This window comes from Anopheles ziemanni, chromosome 3 (assembly GCF_943734765.1).
Source record: "Anopheles ziemanni chromosome 3, idAnoZiCoDA_A2_x.2, whole genome shotgun sequence".
In the NCBI taxonomy this organism is placed as follows: Eukaryota; Metazoa; Arthropoda; class Insecta; order Diptera; family Culicidae; genus Anopheles; species Anopheles ziemanni.
In genome coordinates this window covers 68,916,657-68,939,721 of record NC_080706.1, presented here as the reverse complement: position 1 = coordinate 68,939,721, position 23,065 = coordinate 68,916,657, and the positions used below count along the sequence as shown (strand labels likewise).

Below are 23,065 nucleotides of genomic sequence, written 5' to 3'. Positions count from 1 at the left end.
TACCGAAACAGCACAAGACAAAGCTTTGTTCTACGCAATCAAAGTATGCTATGGTTTGCCGAAACCAATAACTTACAAACGCATAATCTTAGTCACCTATGCCCATCCTAGGTTCGTGCTGTTCAAGATTGACCCGCAAAACAACCTACGCCTACTAAACTGAAGCTGTTGTTATGCATTTGATCATACTGGCTTTTTAGTCATTGTCGGATTTGAATGTAGCTTGTATCTCGTCTCATGTCTTTTTCCCCCTTTTGTCGATAGTAAAGTTGCCACGGCTCTACTAGGGATCAATTCTACTAACCTGAACTCCCTGCATCCTTTTTTTTAAATATCGTTTATTAGTAGATTACATTATGTTTCTATTTTAATTGCTTTCTTCTTGAATTTCCTGCTGGGTTGTTTGTGTTTATTTTTCGGTGATCCCGTATACCCTCCTTTCCGGGGTTTCCACAAGGTACACCCAGTGTCCCGTAAGACCCCGTATAGGAAACGGGAACACGCGCAAATATCGGAGTGTATGGTGACGGTATATGTCCTTGTATTTATGAGTAAATGTTTATCATTTCTGAGCATTTAGTAGTTGAACGTGTTTTTTTTTAGTTTGGTTGTAGTAGAGTCTGTCCCTCTGGTGGATTGCTTTCTGCTCTCAGACACATTCAGAATAGAAGAGGGCGGGTTGTATTATGGTTGTAAATAGTTGTTCCACCGGACCGGATCGTTTCCAATACCACGATGCTAGTTCGCTTACATCTTTTAGGAATCTAGTTATGTTCTTCCAGCATGATGATAGAGAAATGAGGATGCAAATGTGTCCTTTTTTGTTACAAAAATATACTCTAGAGAAATACTCTTCCTTGTTTTCATCCTGTTTGCCCTTTTGCATCGATGTGTATGTCCAGTATGAGAATAGTGGGCCGTGTCGAGTGGAAACTGTTTTTCTTTGCAAATTATTTCCAGTTCTGTTTGGTTTTGTAGTTTTAGCTTTTCGCAACCTACTACTTTTGTGTTTCTGCGTTAATTGGGGTATCACCTTTAAACGAATACGAATACGAATTGAATGTATAGCTCCCGCCATTCCGTTACTCTACTTGCGCGCTAAAGATTTGTTACAATGTTTTGCTTGTTGGTAAAACGGAATCAGAAAGAAAATCTTACACTCTCTGTTGCACAAATCAACTACCATTCGATGCCACCGATCAACAGGGTAGAATGCACAAAGATAAAAAAAAAACTTGCTCAAATCTGCCTCAACTACTAATAATACCGAACGGAGGGGCCGGAAAGTTAAAACAAAAATGTATACAATAAAACAAAGGAGTTATCATAACGTGTTAATACTTTTGGGACTACGCAACCACAGTCAGAGATTTGATCCGCTAGTTCCGGGTGTTTCAGTTTGCGCGTTTCATTACATCTAGCTCGCTACAAACGAAAATCAATATCAAATCACTTGTCGCTGTTGCATGGGAAACCATGAGACTAACGATCGGTTAAGATCGATTACTTTCCTTTACCTTTTTTATCTCTCGCTTTCACCCGTTTTGTTTTCTTCCTCTTTACAACGGTAGCAAATGTGGAACAAAAGAAAAGTACGTCCAAATAGTCAAACCGATCAAGATCTTACGCGCTATTTGCTATCGCTTTTTTAGCAGCGATGTCAATCCTTCGAATGGCTCCGCGTGGCGAATGGCGTTAATAGCTCGCTTCGTGCCCGGCCAGTATGTACAGATCGTGCCCGACATCGTTTGTTCCTTCTGCCGATTCCGCGCGTATGGTGCGACTTTGCAGCATCACCACTTTGCTGTGAAAAATAGTTAGAGATCGACAGCGGTTAGAAGGCGTTTAAGGGGGCAGGGGGTTCTCGGGCGGGGATTTGTAACGTACTTGTCACTTCCGATAAGCTCGTAGATGCGGCTCGGGTCGGTAATCTCCTGCGTCACTTCGCCATTCCTTAACGAGCGGCCCTGGACGCCGTATTTGTGAAATGCTAGAACACTATCAGCTAAACAGACTGCAAAAATGAATGAAGGACAATGTATTGAAATGATTTAATAAAAATAAAACAAAGGTCTAATAATTTGAAATAGCAAACTCACCTATACTTTCGATTACAAAACTAAATTCCACGCGTGATATCAGCTTGCGGCTTGGCTTTGGGAAACCCTGAATGTCGACGATTTGCACGAACCGATCGTAACACACTAATATTGCGTCCTTTTCGATCTAAGAAAAAAGGAAGAAAAACCAAAGGAAAATATGAGGACGTACGGCACACAATTTATCACATCTTCTAACTATACCTGATGCACTTTGATTGGTCGTAGAGTATCCCGCCGGTTGATGACCGTAGCCATACCGTCCATATCTTCCACCGTGTTAAACCAACTGGATGCTGCAATGTGGCCATACCACGAATAGGATGTTAGTGTTGGCTGGTGTGAAGCCCACTTTTTTTTACTTACTATTGTTGGTATTGATCAGGTCCAGCTTGAGCGTATCGTTCGGGCCCTTGCGGACGTTCACGCACACGATCGGATACTCCAGCTCCGGTGTGATTATCATTTCGAACACGTTCGAGTTTGCACCGTAGTACTGGATGTTGCCGGATGGCCACTCGCACTGCTTAAGCAACATGAATTTGTTTAGCGGATCGTACCTGAGATTGGGATGGATAAAGGTGGTGGAGAGATTGAAATAGAATTAGTAGGGATATAGGAAGATCAGGAATATTCACTTAAAAAAAAGGTTCTCTGGAAAATACTGATTAACAATTAGACATTCTATAACTATAAGGCTTTCGAGCGTTGTACCGGGGAAAGTAAAAACCTACTTTTGTACAACGGCATCACTAAAGTAATCTGTACAACAATACCCTATTGCAATCTATTAACAAGAGAATACATTGAGTTGGGATCTTGCCCGAATACATTTTGCAGGTATTTTTTACACTTTTACAAATGCTGCATAAAGCACTTTTACAAATGCTCAGGCTTTGCCATTTCTAAAGACTTTTCGAAACGTCGCTCGAGACACCTTTACATAATTCTGCTAGCTCCTGTGTCTTTAGTGGAAAGATTTATCTCCTCAGGAACGTCTTGAGCATTTTTGCCTCAAACATCGAACCGTTTGTTTCCAACTTGAGTCCCAACATTGCGTCTGTTGGGTTTCTTGTTCTGTTTCATAGTTTCACACTTATCACTGTCCTTACCATTGCATCAGAAATATGCCGGTCGCCATGGAACCGCACAGGTATTTGTACCCATTGTACGGGTTGCGCGTGACGCAGCACTGCATGCATCCCTTGGTGTCCGGCACCTTGGTGGTGAGGGCGAACTTGCGCGGTACCAGCTTCTCCGGGATCTTCTTCATGTGCATCGAGAAGCGGTGCGTTTGCTTGGAATGTAACGCCAGCAGGTCGTGTCGGTAGAGCTGCGCGGTTTTGCCGGACAGCGACATCAGGATGTCCTTGATCACGTACAGCCAGACGGTTCGGCGCGGGTACAGCTGCTCGATGGCCGCGTCGTGCAGCTCGTTCAGGTTCAGGTTAAAGATGCCCTCCTCCGCGCCGATCAGCAGGTGCTGATCGCGCGTCTCCGGGTGGATCCACGAGGCGGTACAGTGGATGTGCAGCGGGCAGTCGTTGAATACCTTCGAGAAGCAGGCCCCCATGTGCACCTTTGGCGTCGGGGGGAGCCCGTTTGAGACGGGCCGGGGTGGTGTGTGGCGCCGGGTGCGATGGTGTCGCTTTGGCGGCACCGGTGGCGTGTTGTTCAGCAGATCCGGCTGCGATTCGCTCGCTGTAAAGAACACAAAGTGTATGGTTTTATTAGTAAGCGGTGTTCGTTCTCTATCGTTGTTGGAAGATAATTCCTACCACCCTCACTGTTGCCATCGCCATCACTTAAACTACGCTGCCTGGAAGACTTCTCCAACTCCTTGAACAGTTCATTCAATTGGTCCATCGAACGACGCTTGCTACCGTTGTTGCCACTACTACTGCTACCGTGTTCCTCCGACTCACCCCTGGCCATTGCTCCGTTTTGCTGCAAATAAAATATGATTCGAATTAAAACCGATCCAAACCATCTATTCGTGCCAAACCTACCGCATTCAGTTGCTCCAACCGTGCGGTTAGCTGATCCATATCGGCGTAGCTCAACGTGGAATCATCGCGACCATTATTGTCATAGGCTGTGGCCCCCAACATTGCGCTACCACCGCTGCTACCGCTGGTGGTGTAGCTCACGATACCGTCCTCGTCATCGTCGAGCATCCTTGACCCACCACCGCCTCGACCACTCACATCTCCGACCCCAATGCCGCTACTACCGGAAGCACCGGAACCGTTTCCGGTGCGCATCTGCTGCTGCTGCTGGCCATTGCTGGACGAAGAAGTCATTCCATCGCTAGCGCAGGCCAGCAAGGAGTTATCGTGCAGCGGTAGGGTTCGCCTGGTGGCGCGGGCGTTGGAAGTGGTGAAAATGGTTTAATTTTGCATTAACGTTTTCCCACCGCCGGAAATCGATCCGTTAAGAGGGGAAAAAAATACATAAAAACGCATCGAAAAAGAGAAAAAGAGAAGACCAAAGGAACTGGGTCATTTGCTTGCACCGATAGCACATGGTTTGTACTGATATAGCTCAACCTAGCAACTAAACCATAGTTAATATAAACCGTGCGAACACAAAAATAAATATGGCCTTACAATGTACTTGTTTTCTTGTGCAGTGCACGCAGCGTAAATGGGCGGGAGATTCTTGGGAAAGGTGTAGGCTTAAATAGGCTTGTTTAGAAACAATTCAATTGTACTTATTTTGCCGTTACAGTACATATAAGAATACAATGTTTAAATACAGTAAACTCTTGATTATCCGCGATCTCTCTAGGTTTTCTTATTGTTTCTACGGGGCTGTTTTCATTGCCGAATATACGTTTAGTAGCTTAGAAATGTTTAGTTAAAAAGAAAATTATACAAGATGAAAAGCGTTAAAATTTACCGAACGTTAAATTATTTCCCAGAAGAATGAGAAAAAACTTGATCTGCTATTCTTCAACCAAAAACTGGTAACTGATTGTTGTACCTAAAAAATATGTATTTTTTGTGTTTTTTTTAACTTTTTGCTGATTTCAATTGCTTTGTTGGTATTTGGAACATTTGCACAACCTCCGCTTTACAGCGGATAATCGTGAGTCTACTGTATTTGGTAATCCGAGTTTTCCCGAGTTTTTCAGAGACAATTATTCATCAAATGGAATATATAATTTGTAATTGAGATGACTTTTAGGCACTTCGAAAATATAAAAAATGTACTGGTCTTCGTTAGTCTGGAAGCCAAGTACCCAGCAAAAAGGCATTATAAGAAGCAAGCGTTCAAGTCTCTTGCAATTAAACACGAAGCACTCAAAGGAGAGATACGATTTAGCACATTGCAAATAAATTTTTCGTTACAGAAAAAAAGCTAAACAATTAAACACACCGACAACAAAGCATCGTTTAAGTGGAGTGACCAAGTCCGCATATGCAGTATCAGTTTGGCAAGCAGTTAGAAAGAAGTTTCTCCGAGGTTTGTTTAGCAGAGCTTTTACGTAGTGCTTTCATAGCGTTCATTTTTTCGTCCTTTACTATCGGTTAGAGTTTAACATTCGAGGGGCCAGGATTTTTAAGATTACGGTTATGTTGTTGATGAGTGTGATAAAAGCTAAATTTTAGTTGTTGTAAAATATACTAATTCTTAACGATAGTGATCAATGTTATATTAGTAACGCTACTGAGGGAGTGATACGAACGGGGCCAAGATGCAACAAATGATATGACATACAGTGTCAGGTGTTGTAATACTGTTATCCTTCCAATGGAGGTATTACGTATTCTTTTGCCTTATAATATGTACCTCTTATCTACTCGGAATGTGTCGAAATGCGGGAGGGGTGAGAGTACTATGTAACGCATACATATTTGACTATAGGTGAATGAGTGTGCGATACGCGGATGTGATAATTGTAGTTGAGTTTTAATGTGTTGGAAACAAATATATATATATGCATTAGAAGGGCACAACTAGCAATATGAAGGTCCCGCACTCGAGCAAGTATCAAACAATGCGCAAGAAAAAGGAAAAAAATAATGTTGATAGTGAATGTGATTCATTAAAATCTTCCACCGGTGCACAATCAACTGCACAATGATAGTCAAAAAAAGCTACTCCTAGGCGCACCGAAAACCCAAACACATTACACCGGAAATGAAGCTAGAGAAACGAAGAAGCTTGTATTCTAAATACAAATGCGCGAGGAGAAACAACGTTACGGAATGGGAAACGTTTTAATTTTCTAGGTTTTCATGAGTCTCTCGGGGGTGTTTCTCTTCCTTTGTTTTTTTACTTCTTCAATGGAAGAACCCCGGTCCGGCTGGGAAAGACGGGTGATTGAATGAAAGATACAAAAATGCGGGACGAAAAGGGTTTATAAGGGCGATGCGGATGTCTGTTACCTTATCTTCAACTCCTCGTCTATATAATGCAATAGACTCCTAGAAAAAGAAAACACAGAAGAAGAAATGGCACCAGTTTCAGAAACGAGACAGTAACGTGAGTTTTGAAGGTTTTTAAAATGAAAGAAGATCAGATCGGGACGAGGACATTTCCTCCGGTAACGATGTACAAAACAAAACATGTTTCCAAGCACATAGAGTCGCTTCGCAAATCCTATTTGATACGAATGATTGACAATGGCAACCACCTTTACGGTATAACGCAATTTAGATGACTGTGGCGTATGGTTTGTTACTATACTGATTTTGTGTCTGAAAGAGTGGATGTGTGGAGATTTTTTCATGAAGTTTTCCCTCCGTGCGTCTTATAACTGTTTTCCGACCTCCCCTGCAGGGCATAACGAGTAGTGAGTGTCAAGACGGGTCAGTCATTTTAGCATGTGTACCGACGAACATTGGTGAGGGTATGGGCATGTGTAAGATAGATGTGTGTGTGTGCCCCTTCACGCGAGGGCGTCTGTTGTTTCCACAAAAAAAAGCTGGTAGTACCGATTTAGCTTAGTATAACAGTGTGCAAAACAGTGGCTTGCATTGGGACGGTTAAACACCTAAATGTCTTTAGCACATTAATGTTGGAAAAGGGGGGCAAGATTCCTGTGTGTATTATTTGTTGTTGACAAGAACGTTATGTTACTGCTGGCAAAACGTATTTCCTGAGTTCGGCCGACGAAAAAGCAGAGCACTAGCCAAGTTAACTACTAGCACTGAACCACTAACGCGAACAAGTAGATTGCTTTTGTTCTACACAGTCTAAGCAGCTTGCAGGGACCCAACGTGAGAGACAGTGGGTTAAATGCTACCGTACGCTTCAGTTACGCCTTCGGGAAACGATCGACGCTAACGAAGACCAAACCTATCGATTTACGTGGAGCTGGTTGCGATTCCCACGCTGCCTGACGAAGGGTGGCAAAACATCATACTGGCCCCTAAAAATACTTACATATCACTCGGGAGTGTTTCTGGACTAGATGAACGCTCGTTTTCCAATGGTTCTAAAAAGCGGGGAAAGGAAGGAAAAATTAGTTCGCTAAAACATCGGTTTTTTATTGCCCTAACCGTACTCACTGCAATGATAGACGGAACTAGAGGAATGCATTCGGCTCGTTATTCGCTGGGGTCCGTTAGCGATGGCCTAAAACAAAGTAAAAAATATGTTAAAAGGAAATCCTTAATGCACAAAAGCTTCGTGCCCCGTTCAAACGTACTCCTTCCTCTTCTGTGTCCTGGTAGTAGTAGCTCGCATGCGGACTGTGATACTTCTGCAGCAGCTCCTGCGGCAACCGGATCGACATCTCCGACTGGAAGAACGCGTGCTGCAGCAGCCGTTCCGCCGTTGGCCGCTTTTTGGGGTTCTTAGTAAGGGCCACCTTTAGGAAGGAGTGAAAGTTCGAACTCCAGCGATCCTTCTCCTTCAGGGTGGGCGGTTTGAAGCCACTCTTCGACATCAGGAAGAGCGCCCGCATCGGGTGCAGATCGAACATCGGTGGTTGCAGTTCTGCCAGTTCTATAATGCCGGATTATTTGCGAAACATGAGTCAAATGGGGTATTTTATTGCCTTTAAACATTAGCTTACCGATCGCAGTGATACCGCATGCCCAAATATCGCACAGATGATTGTAACCACCCTTGCGCTCCACGGCCGCCACTTCCGGTGCCATCCAGTATGGAGTACCTGGTAAAAAAAAGGAATCGTAAGGGAAATTGCACCAAAGTGAAAAATTAGATTTTTTTTTATTGAAATATCGTATTGTTTGACGAACAAGATACCTCGCATAAAAATATAACTGATTAGAATGAAGAAATTGTTACTGAAAAAATAGCAGTCCAACGTAAAGTAGTTCCCGGCATAATATCTCCCCACCGCTGCTTTCCGAAGTAATAATCTTTGATGAAAAAGATGATAAATTGCACGCATTTCGTACGTAATACTAACAGTCTTTTTTATACATTTTATGAGAAGTTTTAATCAAGCAAGTATGAATCACGTACACAAAGAGATTGTAAACAAATGTGGAGGTACTGTTACTATCCGTAATCATTGTAATCTTAATCACAGTAGTCATTTTTTTCCCCCAATTTACCAATTGTTGAAAAAAACCATGCACCAGTTATGCATGCTGCTTGCAGTTTCCAGGGTGACCCATATTAAAATATCTGCGGCAAACTTTTTCTTAGTAACCGTCAGTAGTTGGCTATGATGTTTAGTTTAAAATTGATGTTTAGTTTTAAATTAAACTAATTTTTGTAGCTACGAACATTTTTATTCTGCCTTCCTTTTCCTTAGTAATTTATTGCATTCTACTTTCATGTGGAAATCGGAATATAATGAAATATTCCCCATATAGTGCTGGAACAACAAAGTCCAATACATGCGCGAACTTCCGTATCTTTGCCCTATGGCGCTCCAATCGGTTGTCACAAGAAATGGCTCGTTTCCAGTATCACCGCCACAGGCCAGCGCTCGAACCAAAAAGCTACTCCACCACGGGTTGGCTTATCTTATCTCGGGGCATAGGCAAAGAAACGAACCGCATCGGTTTTACCCTCCCATTCCCGTCTGGGTTATGCTAATTCGAAAGGTGCAATAAATATTGTGTTAGCTTCCACCGGAAGGCAGGCTCCAGTTTTATTGGGGTATTGTAACATTTTTTCTTCGCTGGCATAAAAATATGGTAAAAATATGAAAGATCATACTTCGATTTGTTCCACGAGACAATCAAGGACATTATTTTGTTTCCGGTAAAACCGGTGACTGGCATTTAACACGAATGCGCTTTCACATCGACAAGGACGCGCAGCATTGATCGTAGTTTTCCCAAACGAAAGGAAAAACTATGCATTAAATTATCAAACACTCTTACCCTCACTGCACTGGCTGAACCTTAGAAAAACCCCAACCCCCGCGCACAAAAATGTGGCAAAAATGATGTCGGGTGGTTCGATATTAAAACCGTTTCAACACCTTCCACACACCCCGATACCCCATTTCCGTCCAGTCCAGCCGTCCCGTGCTTGTGAGTGGCGATGAAGAAGATACATCACATCCATCCGTCACGCATCGCGGGTCACCATTTCCTTCGGCGTCGGAGGGCACCACAAGCGGTAAGTGTCGAATTCATACTACCACCACCTTTCCGGAGCCGCCTCCACATCGCGAGCGAGCGTCGTCGTCATAATTGTTTCAGTTTAGTTCATTCATTTTTTGTTGTTCATCTGCCTCGTGCAAGAACGCCAAACACGAACAAACACGACCTTAAGGTTATATTGGGAGATTAGAGTTTTGTGCGAAACGAAGTGACGTCTTACTTCGACAAAGGCATCAAATTCGATCGGAGTAGAAAATAGAAAGCGCAATAGTGCACCTGAGACTCTATCGTAAGAACTAAACCCCATCAAATCGCTAATAACTGATACGGTAGCAAAATGAGACGAGGAAATTATCACCGCCACCGCGCTCCGAAGCAGCGGACACAAAAGCGCGGAACCGGACAAAACACCTCCTAGCATGCACGTCCCGAAGCCAGGTCTCGCCGGGTGGTGTAGCGCGTTAATTGATAAACGAGCTAGAGACATATGCGAAACAACCGTAGCAAACCGTAGGGTTTTTGCAAATATGGGGGCGCAATTGTAGGTTGTACTATCTCCACGGAACAAAACTAAGTACGGAAATGAATGGATACGCTCGGAAACACCTTCGTCCCCATTGCATACCCACCAAAGGTGGGAAGAGGTAGCGTCGAATTCTGGTTTCGATTTTTCGATGAAATTCAGATTGTGCGAAATCGAAAACCAACCACTTCCGTCTCGTGACGAATAAGGAACCGGGCGAATTAGACCCTTCGTATTTTCCAAACATAGGCCCCAGTGCGTGGCCCGAACCGCACATGATAGTAGGTGGTGTGCGTGATTGTGTAATAATTTTCAACATTAAATCAACCATATCCAAACCGCTTCGTTTGGCCCGGAGTCCGGTTCATTTGCAGACTGCCTATCTGTTGCATGTTTTTCGAAGACCCACCAACGGCGGGCTACGTGAAAGATCCGTGGAAAGGTGGCAAAAACAACCCACCCAGACAATCTGAAGTGTTGCCGCAGGCGCAGGAATACATGTGATACCGGAAAAGCGATCGATTGATCAATTGCATCAATATCAAATTACAATCGTGAGGACGTGGACTGTAAAACTACCCGATCAGCCCTATGTTCGGTCGGCGATACTGTTTTCAAGTGAAAGTACTTAATGACACACTCGACCGGTTCCAGTACCGCAATGGGGGAACAGAAGAATAGAATCTTTCACCCCGTTCTCCCGTTGAGCTTACCGATGAAACTTCTCCGCTTGTTGATGGTGGCCGTAATTTGGGCACTGACTCCGAAATCCGCCAGCTTCACATCGCCCCGCTCGGTCAGCAGAATGTTCGCGCCCTTGATGTCCCGGTGGATTTTGCCCATCGAGTGCAGGTACGAGAGACCCCGCAGCGTTTCCCGGCACATGTACGCGATCTGCAGCTCCGTCAGCGGCCCTGTAACCTGGTAGATGTCCTGGAGGCTGCCTCCGCCGCAAAACTCCATACAGATCCATAGCTTATCGTGGCGCATGTACGACCCGAAGTAGGAGATGATGTTCGAGTGGCGGCAGTCGCGCATCATCAGGATCTCCTGCTGGATGATCTGGATGTCATCACCCGGCTCGAGCTTGATCACTTTTATAGCGGCCAGCTCGTTCGACTGTAGCTTCTTTGCCTGTGGTTTGTGAATGGCAGAATAAAGGTTCGTTATAATAGAAAAGCAGTGTGCGTTTTGGGGGTGGAGGAGAACGATGGGTGGGAATGATGCGTAAAGAAATGTAATTATAACCAAGCCATAGAAGCCGGGACGCCACGGTTTGCCCTTTTGCTGGTGAGTGCAACGATAATCCCGGGGGAATAAACTGTAGCTAAAATTATCAACAAGGAAATCGCGATCATCTGCATACCAATCGTAGTACGCACCCTGACGACAGTGCGCTAGTACGCGCGCCTACTAAGAAGTTTACGCATTCGGGGGAATTGTTTCTCTTTGCACCGATTGGAATGCAAAGTGTGCCAAGAGGGTTCTCTCACTCGCTCCAGAGTTCTCTCGCCTTTCTTCGCCTTACAAGGCCATCGCCAGCTCCAAGTGTTCCTTTGGGAGGGGGCGGAGGAACGGATTCCGGAATTTGTTCTGCAACTGCGACCTCACCTTGTACACATCGCCGTACGTCCCCGAGCCGATCTTGTGGATCAGCTCGTACTCGTCCTCCGGATTGCGGAGGGAGATAGCCGAACTCAGCATGGGGGTTTGATGCGACATTCTGCCAGCATTTTCCACCTGGCCTGCTCCGTAGCGGATACCGGATGCGTACGCGTAACCGAACACTTTTGCGCCTTCTTCACAAAGTGCCAAGCCTGTAGAGGGCTGTGCGTATCGCTACCGAAAATCGAACAACGGCCCAGACACTGGATACGCGAGGCACTGGCGTCCCAAGACGGGAAGAAACTGGCCAACCGCACTGTGTGTGACGATAATTAGTTGCTTCTTCTTGCCACCTTCGGGATGGCCGCGGATTTTCTGAACGCACTGGTAAACCTCTACAAAGGAACAACAAAACACGCAATCGAAGTCACTGTGCTCGTTGCGTTGTTGTTGCGTGTGTTGTCGCCTGATTTTCGCACGCACTGTTCCACCGAAGGAAAGCCCCAATCGGAAACAGTCGCACTGTTTAACACTACGACGGAAAGCACGGCGCGAGTGGAGCTATGACGAACATTCGACGAGCACCGAGGAACAATAGACAAGACCTCCACCGCAGGTCAGCTCGCACACAGTGGCTTAATGTTTCACAGCTGCACAATAATTGGCTCGCCCGTTCGCAACACGACTAATTAAAACAAAAAAATCCCCTATGCTCCGTGTTTTGACAGTTTCTGTCAAAACTCTCCACCACCCCCTTCGACGAACGTTGTTGATTAAAAAACGTTTGTTATGCATAGTGCATCCATATGGGAAGGTTGCAGTTGAGAGCAAATCCTTGTAAACGCTATCTCTGTTGCGCAAATGGCAGCTTTGGGAAATTGATCACTGTGACGTATCAAAAACGATATACGGACAAGATCCTAGAATGGGTGGCGGCTCAGTACAAGTGTTGACAACAACCGTTTCTGAAGGGAGTTTCACGTTGTTCTTTGTTCGCGCATGCTGGCCCAATTCGAAACAACCGAGCGTCTCAAAATTTTTATTTTTTACATAAAATACATTATTTTATGCAGAATTCCATTAAAAAGAATACTGATGTTTGGTAAAGTTGAAGCTTTTAAGTATAATTTGATTTTGCAAGATTAAATTAAATTAATTAATACCAACTGCCGCACAAAATAAGAGATTGAATATTGAATGTTGATTAGAAAACAAAGTTCAAAGCACCATAGATCATGCGAATAGGACTCATTGGTGGATATAAATACAGAAAGTGTAAAAAAACAAACATAAGCCACTTCGGAAGAATCACATCAAAGCATGTAAACACTCGATGTGCAGTCATTCTTGTGTCAAGAAAATACAACATGGTACAACCTGGTATGTTTACTCTATTTTTTTCATAAATTTATCGAAATAAATATAAATTCAATGCAAGGCTACTGGAACGAATCAATACTTGCTTCGATAAGATTTATCGCCACAGCTTTTCATGTCCTGTTCTATGTCCTGTGGTAATCTACCTTTGAATGCTGTCAATTTTCAAACATATCGCGCCATAGGTTCGGTACTATGGTCATATAATACCTGATAGGATTGGTGTTTTATATCATGGTCCATTTTATATTTTTATGAAAATGAATTCTTCTTCTTCTTCACTTCGTCGAGGATTTACTCCAGTACGGCTATTGAATCCAGCTTCCTGGGCCTTCGCAAGCTAACCTGGAGACATAGACCTCTTTAGGTTAAGGACTGGCAACTAAAGGCCATATGTCCTGATTTTCTGTGGTTTTCGATTTTCTGTAGGCGTCGCCTTTTGACTGCCACCATGCGGCCAGGAGCACTGCTAGCCAACCACGCTAGTGCGCAGTCAAAATGCGGCTGTTCACCCGCCGTAACGAAAGGAATATTTCCTTCCGTTTGTCAGATCGCACGAAACTCGTGATCCGCTTGATTACTCAAACAGCACGAGATGTGCGTCGGCTAGGATTTCTCTGACTTGAGCTCCAGCTCGGCGGCACCACGCGGCCGTGCCTAAGATAACCTTACTTTTCAGCTAACCCTTTCAGGAACCTCGTGCACTGCTAACCATCCGCTCTGATGCGACGCCGAACTGGAACTGATGAAAATGAATTGAATCGTTATTTACGAATATTATTGTTTGGGTTATCATGAACTCCAAGATGGCGCCTGTCTATCTGTCAAATCGCTCTATCTGGCTCAACCTGGGGAGTAACCTGGGGTTTCATGTTTCATGTACTACTGTCAACTGCATTCATGTCAAATGATTCAGTTGTCCGTCACAGACCGAATAATAAGGTTGGATGGGAATAGTTTGTCGATGCCTGTTGGTCGCTGTCGTTTTTAAAGTAGATGCAAACATGCTGTGATTTAGTGGTGCAGAACGTTTCAACGCGATATCGGCTGCCGGAGGAAATATTACAATCTGGCATGAATTCGTGAAGACAGGTTCGTGCGTACTCGAATTATTGTAAAATTGAAACACAGTGGAGTTTCTCTGTGCATCGAATGTGTTGGATACGCAAATGGCAGGCATTAGTTTTACTTTACTGCAGAGTGGTTTCTATTCTTGAAGAAATACGTGAAAATTTGGTGAACAGTTTAAAACGGACTAGTTTCGACACCATTCCCTTTGCTCGTTGACGCCGTCTTATTCGATAACCGTGTTGTATATTTGTGTGTGTAAGCGGTGCGCAGACGAATGGAAGAAAGAAGTTTTCCTTGAACGTGCAAGGAGAAGAAAATAGAAGGGAGACATAAAAAAGCAGTTGTTCGTCCCATGGTAAAATGGCAACAGACAGGTCAACAGATCCTCGAGTCAGTACAAGCAAAGCCCAAACTGAATGGGTCGGTGTATGTTCTGCTGCACAGCATATAACCTCGACGCATATGGACGCCTGAACTCCGCGGTGGCAACTGCGGCAAACGAAACAAAGGAAATTTCCCTATGAAAATCCTCCATGCTCCTGCTAAAAGACTGATGTGTGAGCCACAGAACGGCAACGAAACAAGCCGCCGCCGCGGTGTCCGATGTTCTCAGACCGGTTCCGCGCCGTTAAGGTCAACAGTATGCGAAACTGCCGGGGAAGGGAAGAAGAAGCGGAACCGCACAGCGACGCAAGAAGAACTAGCTGGACGAACAAAAGGCAAAACAATTACAATTTCTTTCGCGACCGCCAAAGCATGTTTTTTGTCCATCGATGGGAAAAGAAAACTGCAACTTTAAATAATATCGCTTTTGCACGTGTGTCACAACCGGGAATTATCGAACGGGGAGTTTCCCAGGTGTGATCGCTCTGTTCATATGCACATTCGAACCCTCGCTCTCTATCTCTCTTTGTCTGAGGGAAACCCTTCTAAGATTCACCGTCTTCAGAAGGATCCAGAGTGATCTTGAGACGATGTGGTGCTGCGCTGCGGACTGCTGGATCTTTTCGTATCGTAACATTAGATTCTCGTTGTTCAGCGTACAGTTGCAGGAGGTCGTTGGGCACCGGTGAAGGTAGGAGGGTATATCTTTTCGAATGTTGGCCTCCTGCGCCGTCGCTACTTGCGTTTTTTTCGGGTCGTGCTATTCGTCGCAGTGTTCCAGTTTACTGCTTGTTAAAACCATCCGGGTTTCGGTGCAACGACGAGTTTGTGATTTTCAATGGGAAAACGAGTTGAAACATTTTTCATCATTGTAGCTTTTGTTTTTGCTTAATGCATTTTATTTTATACTTGTTAGTATTTGGAAAAGAAAAAAAAATTACATATCATGTAGGATAGTCACAGTGGAATGGAAATACTGATCAAACAAATCAATTTTCCTATCCCTATGGACTTTGTTTTTCTCATTCAATACCATCGATGCTGAAATCATCTTTCAAGTGGTCTTCATCTCCCGTGTAGCAACATTGATGTTCTTTTCTTCTGAATCTAGCACTCTGCGCTTGCATCCACGCGGGGGTGCGTCTACTGTTCCAGTTGTGTTTGCGTCGAAAGATGGTGAGAAAAACAGGAAAAGGGAAATTTTGGTTTGGAAATTTTCTCCGCCAGACAGCGCATAAATTTGACCATTCAAATCGCTCAAAACAGCATCTTTCGGTTTGAAAAATGCCATTCGACAACGGATCCAACTGTGTTATTCACAAATTTACTAAAACACACCCGAATAGAATGGATTGCCATGGGTTGCTGGAATTTTCATTTTAGCACTGCACTTGAAATACTGGGTGCGGCATATAAGAATATAGGGAAAAAACGGTATAGGCGGTTGGTAAACAAAATCGTTTGGCAGGAAGTGCAAAAAAAAGACGACGTAATGAAAATCAAGGGAGAAAGAATGCATAAAGAAAGGAAAAGTGGAATAAACATTCTAGGCGTGTGGTTAATGGCATGCAATAAACTGCGAATCTGCGGAAAAGGTATGCGTTCGTTCGTGAAGTGTTTTCAGGGCAGTTTTGAACGTAAGCGAAACAGTGGTTTGTGAATTAATATTACGAAGAATTCGCAGTGTGTCCTTGTGCCTCTGTGAAAATGTGGAAAAGCTGACATACAATAGGCATAAAAGAAATATGTTGACGCACGAGTGTTATGCGTTTCCTACAACATCGTTGAGCAAAAGTTGTTCCTTCGTAAGTCATTCATTTCCGGCTAGCAAAGAAAAGTGGGCGTAATGCGCTGGCAGTGTCCTGTTTTGCCAGCGAGCGAGCCTGACCGGGTGTTGGTAGTAGCGCCGTGACCATCCCCTGACGGTTGCCTGTGTGCGTTCCGTATATCCCTTCGTAAAGGGACAACCAACGAAATACATGGCAAATCACGTGCACTGCAAAAGGATACCAGCGCTCGGTGCGGCGTTTGAGTGTGTGTTTGTGAGCGACCGCGCGCACCAAACGCAGCGCTAGCGTTGTGCGTGCGTGTGGGTGTATTAGAGTGTTTTGGTGTGTGTGTTTGTGCGTGTGGAAAAGGATACGATACCACTGGAGAGTGGAGTTTTGTAAATGTATACATCCCGAGACCTATCAACGCTGTCGGGAAAGGATCCTTGTGTTTTTCACTCTTATCGTGAGTTAAACTCACGGATCATTTCCCATTCGAGTACTTCTTTCTTTTTCCGGGTCTGTGATTTTATATTATCGTAAACCACCAACTCATCGCCAAGAGGGTGATGTTGTGTGGTTCGGATTTAAATAAATTGTGAAACACGTACCTCATTTCAGGCTGGGCACAGTGTGTGAGTTTGTGAGAGTAAAAAAAAGGTGTTTTATTTAGCAACAAAGTGACGTGTGATTTCGCATTGAAAGTTTTGTCGGTGGTGCACGCGATAGGGTGATTTTGCGTGGAATAGTGGAGCCCAATCACCGGGGCAGTACCTCGAGGATCTCCTGACGTTGGTCGGTGGCTGGGTTTTTCCCATTACTATCGCCCGGGAAACAGGGTTACTTTGGGGCGGAACCTCCAAAGCTGCATTTGGAAGGAAGTTAAGAGTGAGACCAAAACCGGGCCTGGCAGTCCTTGCGCCCATTCCAGCGGATTATTCGTCCTGCTGCCAGTATTTATCGGAGATTTGTATATGTGTGTGTTGTGTAACCGTGGTGCAAGTGATGTTCTGCTGAAATAAGTAGGCTGCGTTGTGGCAACGAAAACTAGCAGGAGCTGCTTTCGAATACACACACCACAGTGCTCTCCTGTTGCCAACATCGTAGCGTGCCGGCTGTTGTGTGTAGGGGTTCCCGAAAAGCAGCACCACCGTCGCAGCAGGAACAGGAGGTCCATCTCTTCCTGGCTTTCCAGCAAGGGAACAGGGCAGCCTACTGCGTCGATCTCGGCAGCCGTGCAGAATTTAGCAGCTGTCAGCTGTTGGGTCCCTCCTGATAGAAGCAGCAGCAGAAGGGCCGAAAGCCGGACAGGAGGACGCGCGAAAGCTAATAGAAGGAAGAGCGATAGAGAGAGAGAGAAAAGGATAAATAACAATCCCCAGAACAGTGGACAACAGCAACGGTCAAAAAGATGAGGTAAGTTTTGTGCGATTTAGCGGATTTTGTTAAATCTCCACAATGCTTCCAGCAAATTGGTCAACTACTTCCACCACCTTGGGTGTATGAAAAGCAGAAATAAATAGGGCGCCCAATTAGCCCGGTCCGACGACGGCGACCGGCCGACAGGACGATGACGCTGGGAAAAGTTTTTACGATTGCCGTACGAAAGCCCCCTCGGAACGCGGCCAAGAAAAGAAAACACGATGCGAAATGTAAACCCTCCGCTTCGGCTTTTATGGCGTTGTGAATGGATTTGGGTTTTATCGGTTCAATGACTGGCTGGTTGGCAATGCAAAATGGCTGTGTGTGTGTGTTTTATAGTTGTTTTTTACGTTCCTTTCGGCGCTCAAAAACGTTTGCACCTTTGATAAGGATTTTTCCGATCTAGTCCTATGTTGGGCACGTTGAATACTTATTTTATCTTAAAGCACAAACCTGGAATCATATATCTCTCATAATATCAGAACAGATGATGTCTTTAAATTAAAGATGTCTTTCATGTAAATTAAACATGACTTTTCCTCTCTTTTCCTTCACAAAATTATGTTTACGACGGATAGTAAAAGTATACAACAAACGTTTTGAGTCATCAAATTTTTCGTTGAGCCCAGGATGAATCATAACGCTTGTTCGTTGGAGTGTGCCTTTTTGCCCTCAATTCATTTTGCACGGTCCAGGATCGAACCCTCCTTCTATCAACCCTATGGCAAATGTGCCCTACACATCGTTTGCCATTTTTTTTTCCCGATCGGTGTGTTTGGACTTTTCGCGTACCCCACGATACAACACACCCGCCCGCCTGCATGTAACGGGCCCGAGACACAACACCCACTCGACAAGGGGACCTTCTGTAGGTCTGCTGTGTATGTTTTCGTCCACCGACGCATTCGGTGTGTTCACCCTTCGTCCTGCGTCCTCAGAGATGGAAGCAGTGCGGGTGCCGGTGCTGCAAGGCAACGTTGTCCTTGACAATAAAAAGCAATTACCGCTAAACGAGAGGAAATCGATTGGCCAAAGTGCGGAGAAGGGGACAGAACGCACCACGGGTTTGTTTGCAAAAAAAGGGGCACCATTTCCAAGGGTTCGCTTTCTGGGTTGGAGACAACCATTTGAAGATTGGTTGGAGGGGGAGTGCACATTAAAGTGTGAAATACTCACTCTTCCTGCGAAGCAACGCATCACACGAAGAAAGGTAAAGACATTTTCCAAAGGAAAAAAAATAATGCTTGCCGAGTTTCACTTGTAAGCGTGTGTTTATAATGGATTTTTTACTGGAGGTGAGAAGAATTTTAATTTGGTCCTGGTTTAATTCGATCAGGTTCTATGGAAATCCGTTTTGTTTCGATGTGAGTTTATTTCTACAACATTTTTAAATTAATCCCCGTCCAATACTGCCACAAAATGTAATTTGAGTACCACCCTTCAATGATGTAATTTTTCTTCTAACCCCTGCAGTGAACAAAGTATAATTGGTGCCCGGGCTTCGGTGATGGTGTACGACGACGTGCAGAAGAAGTGGATCCCGTCCGGCAGCTCGTCCGGCCTGAGCAAGGTGCAGATCTTCCACCATCAGCAGAACAACACGTTCCGCGTGGTGGGCCGGAAGCTGCAGGACCACGAGGTGGTCATCAACTGCTCGATCATCAAGGGTCTGAAGTACAACCAGGCCACCGCGACCTTTCACCAGTGGCGCGACTCGAAGTTCGTGTACGGTCTGAACTTTTCCAGCCCGCAGGATGCGGAAGCGTTCGCCCGTGCGATGATGCACGCCCTCGAAGTAAGTTTGCCGGTTTCGTGTTCGACGAAATTAACCGCATCCCGTTTGCTATAGGATAAATTTATTTTTAATTGAGTTAAAGTTGTAAACATGATTTAAAGGTTTTAATGTATTTATTGATTGTGAATGATGTTGGCGTGGTAAATTGTTTAACAAATTCTTGGCACCACGCAAAAGTTGTGTCATGTTCAAGATGCTAGTAAGGTAGTACATATGAAGCTAGGAGTCAAATGGTTAAAACCGAATTCGAAATCTAAAACGATGCTGAAATCGTCAAAACCTGTAGGAAACATTTAAGTTCGTTCAAATTGGCTTTAAAGCAAGTATATAGTAGCAGATAACGTTCGTTTTTAAATGTTTCTAAGATTTCATCATACCGTTTGTAAAAACACAGAAACCAAAACTGTTTCAGGACATTTTAAAAATCAATTGAAATTTACAACAAAATATAAATTTATAGAACATTCAGAAAGGCAGCGCAAATTAAGCATACCATGGCTCGTTTTATGCTATTGATTATGATATAGAACCGTTAACGCTAATTTAAAATCAGGGAATTTAAAGGCCTAGTGTTTTATTTTGGTATGCCCTTTGCTTGCTCTCTTCCGTCAGCGTTCACTAATCGCCGTTCAATATTTTCACTTTCTCCCGCCCCGACCCCGAACGATCAAAAATCGATCCGAAAACGAGCACAGGTCCTCAGCGGACGGGTGCCGCCACCGTCGGGCATGCAAACGACCAACCCGAACCCGAACCAGATGGCGGCGGCGTACGAGGAGGACATGGGCTACCGTACGATGACCCGCGAGGATGCGGCCATCATGCAGCAGCAGCAGCAAATGACCAGCCAGCCGCCGGGCGTGGGCCCCCCGCAGCCGCCCAACTCCATACCGGGCCCGGGCGGCGGCATCCTGTCGCCGCAGACGCCCACTTCACAAACGTTGCCATCGCAAGCCACCCAGCAGCAGCAGCAACAACAGCAGACACATCATCGTACGAATAGGTGAGTCCTTTCCTTCTGGACGAGCCGAGGGTTTGTGGAGTGTGTCCTTCAGCCGGACCGGGTTGGATGGTCCTCCTGTAGAATATTGAAGGGGCTGCTGTCATTCTGTCGGTTTTGCGAGCGCAATCAATCGAAAATGGATACCTTCCGACGGTGCGGGGAAGGTTGGCGATTATCCCGGGGGAGTCAGTGTTGTCCTTTTTTTTATTTATGTTGCCAATGCCAAAAGTAGGGACGTTTTGTGCTTCGTTTATATACAGTATCGCTGCTGTGTTTCGTGACTTATTTTTATAACGTTTATTAAGAGTATTCTTGTAGCATTGAATTTTAAACTTCAATAGCAGGAAAATACTGCATAAATAGAATTTTCCAATAACTGAGTCGAAAACAAAATTGCACAGAATCTGACAAAGATTTGTGTACCATGGAACTGTCCTTTCAAATCTCTCCAAACCCCGGGCGTGGTCCTGTTTAGCGTAGCGTGTCGTTGAAAGCAAGAAAGACATCGCCCTCCTCCAAGCTAAGAAGTTCGGCGTCGCTGCCTTGGTGTGGGAAAACTTCTAGGTGCACCGTCAGTTCTCGTACATGGTTCTCGTGCACGGCGCTTCTAGCGTTGTGTCGTACTCCTTCCGGACATTCCGTCGACGGTTTGGTGAAACCGAGGGAGAAATTGAAACCCCCACGACCATAAACTCCCAACTCTCTGTATGGCGCTTCTGGGTTTTCGTTTCGTGTTCCTTTTTTTTGTTGTCTTTGCCGCTCCAACTCCAGGAATATCTTGTACCAACACACGACGGTGCTATCCATCCGGAGCACAGGGGGAAGTTGCATCTCCATATCCAGCTCGCCATGGCATTCTCTACAGCGACAGGGGTGTTTTGTCGGATGCATATTTGTTCGTCCACACGCGTCTAATTGCAATCGGATGTTTTTTGGGGGGCGAAAGGGAATGACAGAGGGAGAAGCAAAACGCACGACGGTGCGTTCCTGTGCATTCTTGTGCATCTGCATATTTTTTAATGGTACGGTGTGTGCTTGCGCACAGCAATTTTATTGATGCGATCAACGCACGGAAATGGCAGCGAAAAATGGAGGCAAACCTCCTCCCCAGGGTACGGTGAATTATTGTAAGATAGCTGCTCACAATGCCAAACGTTGCTTAGCTCGGAGTAGTACAACCCGTTACGGTTGGTTTAATTGTGTTTAAAATATCAACTCCAGGAACCAATGGTGACTTTTGATTAATAATGCAACGAATGGCGCTGTTACACACTGTGTCCCATCACTTCCGGTTAAATTACAAATAAGCTTCAGCCCAAATCAGTATTATACGAGGTTTTTATTTGACGTAAATTCAATGTCAACAATCTTGTTGATTGTAAAAAGGGATGTTTTCGAATCAGTTAACTTAGGAATAAATCACATCCCGAATCAGTGCCGTTAGTGGTAGATCATTGGTTGACCTTAGTAAAATGTGAATAACCGGTAAAATATGCTATCTTAAAATGAAATGATCTGGTAAACTAAATCCTGATTCGGATTTTCTTTGGGTTTTCTTCGTTGCATCTACATTGTTGTCGAATTAAGATACCATTGTATTGCATGATGCATGAAGAACTACATAGTTTAGCACTAATTTCCGAAAATTTCCGGAAAAATTAATTTCACAATTCCTTTTTTCGCTTTTGGAAAATAACTACCTGTAATATTGTAATGTAATATTTGTTTCAGTGTAATTTTGATATTGCTTAGGTTTTTTAATGACACCTATTTGATGCCAACTGTCTCCTTGATTTAAAAAAAGAAAATTGTCCTTTTAATGCATACTTGATTGCAGAGTTTATCACTTCAACATACAGTCAACCTAAAATCACATAATTTATTTATTGGATTTACGTCATCAAATAAATCCAATACCACATTGTTGTTGGTAATGCAATAATAGCTATAAGAACTAATTGAGGATGGTTCCCCCCAGTCAAAGAATGGCCACAATCGGTCCACCGGGGAATGCATTGCTCGTTATTGATGCGGGCTGCTACTGTAAACCCAAACATAACGCCACAAAGCAATATTGTATCGTCTGTCGGGGCCGGTGGCGGTGGCAGATAGTGAGACAGCTCAACCGGAACCGGAACACAACACGCTCTTGCACGCACCGAAGCGGCTGCGGGGGTAAGGAAGGGCCAAGAAGAAAGGGGGTATCGGTGTAATCGTTTTATTTGTGTTACACGCTTCGTGGAGAAGGCCTTCACCGGCAGGAAGTGAAGGCGAGAAAGTGCCTTTCAAGGCTGCATCAAGCTGTGCCGCCGCTTTGGCGACTCCCGGGGGCGACTTTCTTTGCAACACACTCAGCATCAGTCCGAGTCCGCCTTTCCGTCTACTTAGTATTCATCATCTTGCCCTCGGTACAACGGTAGTTTTCAATTATGATTGAATTGTGAAGGGAACGGCGGTACCGTTTCAGTATTGCCTT

General features: G+C 44.6%; 2 protein-coding genes across 2 annotated transcripts in view; one reads left to right on the top strand and one right to left on the bottom strand.

The window, feature by feature from the left end:
- Positions 1-1,695: 1,695 nt before the first annotated feature.
- On the bottom strand, positions 1,696-12,075 carry LOC131288810 (mitogen-activated protein kinase kinase kinase kinase 5). Its single transcript, XM_058317987.1, has 15 exons — positions 11,775-12,075; positions 10,877-11,297; positions 8,128-8,226; positions 7,759-8,057; positions 7,619-7,685; positions 7,494-7,545; positions 6,494-6,532; positions 4,109-4,454; positions 3,878-4,046; positions 3,212-3,800; positions 2,466-2,659; positions 2,304-2,395; positions 2,100-2,226; positions 1,888-2,014; positions 1,696-1,804 (listed from the first exon to the last, which is right to left on the bottom strand). Exons 1-15 carry the CDS (start codon positions 11,883-11,885, stop codon positions 1,696-1,698), a joined length of 2,841 nt encoding a protein of 946 aa, XP_058173970.1. The 5' UTR covers positions 11,886-12,075.
- Positions 12,076-17,780: 5,705 nt separating this feature from the next.
- LOC131285358 (protein enabled) overlaps positions 17,781-23,065 on the top strand; it is a 29,414-nt gene continuing 24,129 nt past the window's right edge. Inside the window, exons 1-3 of the mRNA XM_058314212.1 lie at positions 17,781-17,785; positions 19,265-19,586; positions 20,282-20,589. Coding sequence (XP_058170195.1) covers positions 17,781-17,785; positions 19,265-19,586; positions 20,282-20,589 — 635 coding nt within the window. The remainder of the gene's footprint in view (positions 17,786-19,264; positions 19,587-20,281; positions 20,590-23,065) is intronic.